Below are 9,538 nucleotides of genomic sequence, written 5' to 3'. Positions count from 1 at the left end.
CGCCCGCCTACAGCAGCTCCGGACCTGACCGCCTTCGGAGACCCACGCCAGTTCCCCGCGCTGCCCTCCATCTCGGACCCCCGCATGCACTACCCTGGCGCCTTCACCTACTCCCCGACGCCGGTCACGTCTGGCATCGGCATCGGCATGTCGGCCATGAGCTCGGCCACGCGCTACCACACGTACCTGCCGCCACCCTACCCCGGCTCGTCGCAGGCACAAGGCGGCCCTTTCCAGGCCAGCTCGCCCTCCTACCACCTGTACTACCGCACCTCAGCCGGCTCCTACCAGTTCTCGATGGGGGGCGGCGAGCGCTGAATCCTGCCGCCCTGCCCCAACGCCTCCACCGGTTCGGCGCTGCTCAACCCCAGCCTCCCGAACCAGAGCGACGTGGTGGAAGCCGAGGGCAGCCACAGCAACTCCCCCACCAACATGGCGCCCGCCGCGCGCCTGGAGGAGGCCGTGTGGCGGCCCTATTGAGGGCGGTCAGGAGGCCCCTGGCCGGAGCGGCATCCTTGTGTCCTTCAGGCCGCGCGGTTGGACATGGTCCAGGAGGGCCCTCTTCAGGGTCCGAGCCTTCTGTTTCGGAGAAACCAGCCTGGGCTGAGCTGGGCCAAGGCCTGGGTGTGAGCTCGTTCATCATCTGTGATCTCTCTCCAGGCTGGGGCCTCTGAGCCTCCTGCGCTTTTGAAGCGCAAGCAGATTGCTATCGCTGTTGGCCCTACGCAAAGTTTTTTTCTTAACCTGACACAACTTGAGGGTGTCCTGTTGACCACCACCATGTGGACACCTTGCAAAGCAAACAGGAAGATTCCCAGAGGGAAACTGTGAATGCTTCTGATTTAGCCATGCTGTGAATAAAAGAAAGATTTTTATACCCTTGACTTAACTTTTTAACCAAGTTGTTTATTCCAAAGAGTGGAGTATTTTCGGGGGAGGGAGATGCAACTCATCCTGTTTGGCATTTAATTCTTAATTTTCTTTTCTGCACCTTATATATTGCAAAATGCATATTAGCATTTGGTTGATTGTGCGTGTGTGTATGTAGTGTGTGTATATATACTCTATTATACATATATACACTATATTTGAGTATATATATACACACTGTATATGCACACGTATATATTTGAGCTTGCTTCTTTCTTGCTTTGAAAATTGAAAGAAATATCCTCTTCTGTTTTATTTAACTTTTCTTTTGGACTTTTGTGTAGTTGTTATTTGAGAAGCAGCTACAGCTTTGGGTAAATTTTAACTACTGTATTCCCACAGGAAGTCCCTAGATATTTATGTATCTTGATGTTCAGACTTTTACTTACGTGTTGATACTTTTTTAATTATTTAAATGTACTTATATTAAGAAAAATATCAAGTACTACATTTCTTTTTGATAGTAGCCAAAGTTAAATGTGTCACATTGAAGAAGGCTGGGAAAAAAAGGATGGGTAATGTGATCAGTTGGTTATCTAGAAATATTGTTTACATTAAATGCCCTTTCATATTCATCAGAAGAGTTGGTAGCTAATGCAGCAATGTCTTCAGTAGGATTTTTAGACACTGAGAGTCACTCCAAGTATCAGAAATACGGAATTTTCTGCCAGGCTCAACAAAGGGTCTCATATCTGGCTCCCTCCCTTGGAGTAGATGTCAAATCTGGTCGTTCAGGCAGGTGCCAGTGATTACAACTCTAGAGAGGATTTAATTTCTGCTTAGGGGTTTGCTCACTTCATAGACTTCTGATCATTTCAGACATGCTTTATAACAACACATCCAAAGTAAGCTGTATGGAGAAGTATTTACATAGGAACTAAATGAATGCATTTAGGGGTGTCTTAACTGCTCATTTCTATGATAGCAAGAAAGTGTTCCTTTTTAAAATAGCACCATTCACTGAGACAGAACAAAACGTTTGGCCAACCCACAGATGTGGGATTGGGAGGGGCTGGATCAGGTAGGCTAGAGAGTCAAAGATCTTTAGCTGAATTCTCAGCTTTTAGGCCCAGAAGCAGGCCTGAAGGAGCCAGTTTTCTTCTGTGTGTCTCAGTGGAGTCAAATGAAAAAACATCCCGCTTATGCAGGATCCCCATCTGGTGCTGCTCACTCACCAACATCTGTGTGTTACTTTTACCGGGCTGAGACCCTACCCTAGAGGGTGTGTGCACTTTGACCTGTGTACCATCATGACAGGAAAAATTCATGTTGGCTGCTGCCCATGGCTACAATTCAAGCATATCGATGTCACTGTAAATTTTATGGCACTATTTTTATTGGAGGATTTGGTCAGAATGCAGTTGTTGTACAACTCATAAATACTAACTGCTGATTTTGACATATGTGTACTCAAAATGATCTGGTTGTTATTTAATGTACCTCTTAAATTAGTTGAAATGATTTCAGGTCAACTCTGAAGAGTATTTAAAAGCAGGACTTCAGAACAGTGTTTGATTTTTATTTTATAAATTTAAGCATTCAAATTAAATCTTTGGCTGCAGGCAGCGAAACAGCTGGACTTATTTACGACAACATGTTTTTGAGTTTTCTTATATATATATATATATATATTGATTTTTTGTTTTACACAGATGCAGTAGCACTTAGGTAAGAGTTAAAGAGGAAAGCAGTTTGTTTTGTCAGGTCATTCTTATCTGGAGAACTGTAGCAGGTCTTGGAGAAACTCAGAATATATTCATTTTCATTTTAGACATAACTCCCTACACAATTCAGTTTTATATGTTAGTCCATATGACATTTGCTGGTAAATTACCATCAAATCTCCAAAAAATAAAAAATTGAATTACTGAAAAAGACCATTAGCCCACTTTCCTCAAATTAGACTGAAATTTTTTTTCAAGCATATATTACTATATCTGACCAGAGAAAATGTTGGAGAAAATGAAGAAAAAGATGTATTTGTAAGTTCAAATTTGGTACCTGAAGTTATTCCTACTCAAAACCAGCCTAATGCCCTCTGAGGGCAATCAGATCATTTCTCACATTGAACCTTCACTCTCAAAGCCCTAGATGAGTGGGCTTGTTTCTTTGTTGTAGACTCATTGGTTTGGCCATTCAGAGCATCACAGACCCTTATCTGCATATTTAATCATTTCAGAAAAAAAAAAAAAAAACTTAGTTGCTTTGCAGATAGGTCTCACATAATGCTTTTTTTCCCCCTTGAGGAATTACATTCCTTACCTTCTGGTAAATTAAAGTGTCTTATTATTCTTTGCCTTCAGGTAAACTAGCAGCAAGACCCTTAAGCCAATCATGTTAATAACTGGATGTATCTGAGAGCATTGGTCCAAGAAAAGAAAGATTTTATAAGCCATTTCTACTGTTTATTTGTGTTCTTATTTATGATTTTGACATGAACACATATTTTAGTTCTTTTTGTTTTTCTCTAAATATATTTTTAGATGTACTTAAAAATACATTTCTCTTTCTGTCCCCAGTATGTCCCTCTTTTTCTCTTTTCCTCCCTCCCTCAAATTCCACCTTATCCTTATGTTCTCCTATTTTCTCTAAGGATCTAGTATACACCCCCACCATGATACCAAATAGCCAGACCACAAGGAGATCTGATTCTTATCCCTTTACATAAGGAACATGGTGAGTCAGCTTTTCTCCTGTTTATCGGTATCTTCCATAAAACAGACATTTCCAACCATTTTGGATCTGCTTGCTGTCCAACAATAGAAACTTTCTGGGGCAAATTACGATCAGTGAATAAATAGTGTTTCTGCTGCCTAGAGTTTCTGTGTAGATAAACAGAAATTCTCTGATTAGAAGGGAAATGAATGGTTTCACTCACATGTCCTGCAATTCAGGACTGCAGATTTCCTATCTTGAAATACCTGTTTCCTTGGGACATTCCACCCTGGTGATTTTCAGATTTGGTGAGTTTTGCTTTTTGGGGGCATGACATGTTTAGGATGTTTTATATATAAAAAATTGATTTGACAATAATCTCAGAAAACATGTTTTACACCTGAACATAATGCCTTTTTGTTTACCCTAGAATATACATTTATTTGGGGTTTTTTGTTTGCTTGATGGTTGGGAATTTTTTTCCCTTCCCTTTAGCCAGATCAGAATTGATGAGGCTGATCATTTGGCTTTTATTTTTTCTTCCAGAGAGTTGCATCAACAAAGTTAATTGTATTTATGTATGTAAATAGATTTTAAGCTTCGTTATAAAATATCGTTAATGCTGTAATAACTTTTTTCATTTTTTGTGTGTGTGTTTCTAAAGACTTTTTCTTATGTTTGCTAAATACTGTAGAAAAATGCTTCTTTCTACTTTGTTTATTTTAGACATTTAAAAAAGCTACTTCTTACTCACTTTTGTAAACAGCCAATAGCATGGTTCCAATTTTTTTTTTAAGTTCACTTTTTAAAGTTCTAGGGGAAATCAATGTGCAAAAACCAAAAAGAACTGTTGGTTATTTCTGTTATTCTGGATGTATAAAAATCAATGAAAAAAAAATAAACTTCCAAATTGAAACAACAGTATAACACATCTATTGAAAAAATAATGGGAAATGTAGTCTTACCTAAACAAGCCCCCACCAAGTGTTTATTTCTGTGGTAATTATTTGATCTGATCACAAAGCATCCTGGAAATTCATATGCAGGTTTCTTTCTTTCTGGTATGGATATATTGAACATTTCCTGAAGGAAAAGTGTCAACCTCAGGTTTTAAACCAGATAAGATATAAGAGGATTTCCCTAGAACTTCCTATCCACGGTGTTTCTAGATAGCTCAGGGGAGCAGGCCCTCCACTGTATGCAGCCCACTGTACATAGTCAGGATGGGCCACCTCCTCTCTTCTGGCAGCATTTTATCATGCCCCATCCGTGCAGGGCAGCTGGACTGCTGCTGCTCAGGAGCCATTGGAGCCTTACTTTCTTTGTACCATGGTTTCTTCTGTAAATCCAATATTACAACTAGTGTGAATGGCAAATAAACATTTTGACAAGTGCATACACCTTATCAAATTGATTTCGTCTTTCTCTGAGATGAAGGGCTGGGAAACCAAGTGAAGCCCACTGCAGCATATTATGGAAATTCCTTCAATGACAGCTTCATGCTGAAGCCTGTACCCCTAATCCCCAGTGCTTCCAATATATTCTGGCTTCTGAAGCCATGATAACCAAGAAAGTCCCAGACTCCCAGAGTTTTCTCTTTGGGTATGAAGGACCAGTGAAGCGTGCTTTAATGGCGTTAAAAATAATAATAGAAGACCACCCAAGTGATATGGTGGTGAAGGCAGCTGGATCCCAAAGGGCTGACTGTGTGGCTTGATTCCCAAACCTAGCAGCCTGAGAAACACACTGGGCATGTATGTGTGAATGCCCAGAATCCTGAGAAGAGACTGGAGGAGAAGGAATTGCAGCATGGCCATCCTTCCTGCAGAGTGCTTTCTCACTTTTTCTCTTTCCCCCTTTGTCTCTCTCCAGCAAGCACATACACCCTATAGCAAAACAAACAAAAGAAGAATTATATGGGATTTGCAAACACAAAGTAGAAAAGATATGTGTTTAACCTGAAGCCAGTCAGCTTCTTCATTCATTTATGGCAATTGTATAAGTCTGGCTCAGGTGTCGGTTGAGAGTTTTAAAAAATTCTTCCTTTGCCACCACCCTTATGCAAAGTATTATTAGTTTTTAGCACTCAAGACTGTCACCTAGGTCACCTTTCAGCCAAGAACCACTATCTAACCCTTCTTCCAGTTCTGTCACTATCATTTCCTGGAACCTTATCATGGTCTTAAATGGCCTTCAGGGTGACTACAGAAACTGTTAGGAACCAAACCAAGTGAAATCAATATAAAAAACATATAACTAAGGACGTAATGGCTAATGAAGTGTGGAAGGTAGGGGGGATAAGAGGGTAACTTTACAGAGGTAAGAAATGGGTGATAGGATCAGGTTAAATATGACTATGGCCGCGCTAAAGAAGAAAAGCAGAGACTATCCAAGTAGATGCTTGATCCCCACTGTTGGTAGCAGTTTTTTGTTTTTTGTTTTTAAATCAAATGTGAGCGTCAGGGAGATTTTGCACTTTCTGAAGAGCTCAAAGTATTCCAGAGGAAGATGGCATGGTGCTTGAGGAGGCTGGATCCCATATTGCCAACTGCATAGTTCTAGTCTAGGACCTGGTGGCTTGAAAAACAAGCCAGATGCATATGTATGCATGTCCAAAACTCAGAGAGGAGAATGGAGGAGAAGGAACTGCAGCATGACCATCCCTCCAGGGAGTGATTTCTCACTTTCTCTCTCCCTCTTTCTTTCTCTCTGTCTCTCTCCAGCGAATGTGCATGCCCTATAGCAAACCAAAAAAAAGAAGAAAGAAAAGTATTCCAAATGAAAAAATCTAGTCCTGGAAAACAACAGCAACAAATATTTTCACTTCCATGTTGACTGTGATCAGTTGACTGAAGTAATATTTGTCAGTTTTCTACTCTGTAAAGTTACCCTCTTATCCCCCCTACCTTCCACGATGTTCTCTTTGGAAAGACATCACTATGCACAGCCCATATTTGAAGAGAAATGAGAGGTATGCTCTCCTTCCCTTCAGAAGGCTGCTTAGTCATTGGCTGTGAGAGTACAATGACAGCTTGCACCAGTAGGCCTCACGACTTGTGCAATATACAGACCAGATGTGAAAGACTCTGGTGTAAAAGACTCTGCTCCAGAGGGGACAGGTAGCTGCTCCCCGCGCTAAAGTGTACCAGCACCTCGTTTTCATCCCTCCAGCCTAGAAAAACTGGAAGTATAGAATGCTCAGGGTTCTAGCAGCTCCATGTGAGCCAGTCACTTTGGATACACTAACCCTCTTTGTACAAAAGTCAAGTTTTCCTTCACCCCAGATGATGCAGGTGAAGTTCTCACCAGAATATCTAATGTGCCTCAGGATTCAAAAAAGTTTCCAGCTCTTTTTTTTTTTTTTTAGATTTGAGATATCAGCTGACCTTTATCTTATGATTTTAGAGAATTTCCCACATCTTTGTTCAAAATGAGCTCATCCCAGCTCAGCCACAGTAATAATATTAGTAGCACACTGATCTATAGTGTTGGAGGCCATATGTAATATCAGAGTTTGGTTCCTGGTTTGGTCTGCACACATCAGATGCAAGCATGCATACCCATGAGCCTGACTGACTGGGTAATAAGAGACCCTATTGAGTGTACTTCTCTTTATACCTCACTCTCAGAAAGTAAACTTTTTGTTTTTAATGAGCTCAGGGTCAGTAAGTGGCATAGTATTTAAGATGACTGGGTTCCATATGTCTTCCTGAACAGTTTGAGTCCTGGGCGCAGCAGCTTGAAAAACAAACTTGAGTATGTGTGCCTAAAATCCCAAAAGGAGAAATGAGGGAGAAGGGACTGTGGTGTGAGCATCTGCCTTGGCAGGTAATCCCTCACTTTTATATATATATATAAATTAAATAAATAAATAAATAAACCACACCTACTTCTAGCCAGATTCAGAATCTTTAATCTCTGAGTTTTGTTTTTGTTTTGTTTCATTTTTTTGTTGTTGTTGTTGTTTTTGTTTTTTTGCTATAGGGCGTGTGTACTCACTGGAGAGATGGCGAGAGAGAAAAAGAGAAATCACCCCCCCAGGGTGGATGGTCATGCCACAATCTCTTCTCCTCTCTTCTCCTCCTGGAACCCTGGGCACACATGCACACATGCACATATGTCCAGTGTGATTTTCAAGCCGCCAGGTCTGGGACTCAAATGACAGTACACCATCTGGGAGCCCAGTACCTTAGCCACCACGCAACCCACTGGCCCCAATCTCTGAATCTCAAGGGAACTCAGAAGTGAGCAAATGGCAACCATCAACCTCTCCCTAGCCCAGAGGTTTTCTCAGCAGATAGTGTTGACTCCTCCTTGATGGACATATTAGAACTAAGCTCCTATGTTCTTTTTTTTTCAGAGGGAGAGGAGATGGCATGGAATGTGTTTACTGCCCCAGTAGGAGGAGTGTGAGTTGTGTGCCAAATTTTAATATTGGTAATTAACTTTTGCATACCTCAAATTCTCCCTCTGGTTTCAATTTCATTGATGCTGTTGTAAGGATTAATTAATGTTTTGAAAGTGTTTTGAAGATGAAAAGTATTACACACATACAAAGTATGATTATTTGTTACTACAAATAATTGCATGTATCCACTTTTTTCTCTCACTTCAGTGATTCTGTAAGGGTTTCTTCAAGCAATTAAAAATCAGTGTCTCTCTTACAAAATGGTTGCCTTTTTTCAAAAGTTTGTTCTTATGTTCATTTATTTGTTGGTTTATTTACTTAACCAACATTTGTTGAGTTTTAGGTACCAAGAAACTGAATATGCTCATAATCTATAAGCCCAAAGCACACTCAAAGCCGGCTTCATTGACCAGACTCATAAGGTTCCCACCTTTAGTTTATTATTCTGTGTCATCTTGAAATTCTTATTCATCATTTTTCTTGTCCCTCTTTTCTTTTTTAGGTTTTGCTATAGGGTACATATGCTCACCAGAGAATAGAAACAGAGGGAAAGTGAGAAATCATCCCCCAGGGGAGATGGCCACACCATCATCCCTTCTCCTCCAGTCTCTTTTCGAGATTTTGGACACACACTTACATACACTTGGTGTGATTTTCAGGCCTCCAGTTCCAGGACTCAAACCATGCAGCTGGTCACATGGGATCCAGTGCCTTAAATTCCACACCACATGCTGGCCCTCTTACTAATTTCTTAACAAAAGGATCCTGCATTTTCATTTTATATGAGGCTCGCTAATTATGTGGATAGTCTTACATGTAGATAAACAAACCACCAAAGTATAGCATGTGGGACCATAACATAAGTATGAGAGTCTCCAAAAAGATACTAATGAAACTCAACCTGAAAAAGATAGAGAAAAAAAAAAAAAGAACTGTAATAAATAGGTAGCAATTTTCTTTCAAAAGACAAATGACAATTTTCATGCCAAGAAGGGAAAAGTACAACCTGGATAGGAAGATCTGAACCAATATTACTCATTGTTTCCTAAGAATCATAGTAAGATTGACGTGGAAGTTGAATCTTGCATATACACCTGAGGGGAAAAGTACATAAAAATGTGAAGAGATGCCTATAAGAAACACGGGACTCAATGGAACTGAAAATAGTTTAACCAGGAGTGTAATCAAAGTACAGTTCTCTGAGCTATTTCTGTCTCCGGCATTAGGTGTACACAATTACATATGCACATAACAAACCCATGTGCACACATACATGCACACACCATTGGGTCAGCTGGACACCAGTATGACAAGGCCAAGGTCATCTAAGCCGCTATAATACCTTGGATTAAGATATCATGGGAATAAAATTATGGGGTTTTTTGTTTGTTTGTTTTTTTGCTATAGGTGGGTACGCTCGCCAGACAGACAGAGACAGAGAGGCAGAAAGCAAGAAATCACCCCCCAAGGGAGATGGCCATGCCGCAATCCCTTCTCCTCCGTTCTCCTCTCGGGATCTTGGGCACGCACGCACACGCGCCCGGC

General features: G+C 40.8%; 1 protein-coding gene across 1 annotated transcript; it reads left to right on the top strand.

Annotated features, from left to right (window-relative positions):
* Window positions 1–6: 6 nt before the first annotated feature.
* Window positions 7–316, top strand: LOC106735442 (runt-related transcription factor 1; the record flags this gene model as incomplete). Its single annotated transcript, XM_014589934.2, is given in 1 exon segment — window positions 7–316. A coding segment is annotated over 1 exon segment (232 nt), but the record flags the coding sequence as incomplete, so codon positions are not given.
* Between the last annotated feature and the right edge of the window lie 9,222 nt (window positions 317–9,538).

The sequence above is a fragment of the Tupaia chinensis genome, unplaced genomic scaffold (genome assembly GCF_000334495.1).
Source record: "Tupaia chinensis unplaced genomic scaffold, TupChi_1.0 Scaffold000392_1, whole genome shotgun sequence".
Taxonomy (NCBI): Eukaryota; Metazoa; Chordata; class Mammalia; order Scandentia; family Tupaiidae; genus Tupaia; species Tupaia belangeri.
This window is presented reverse-complemented; position numbering and strand designations above follow the sequence as displayed.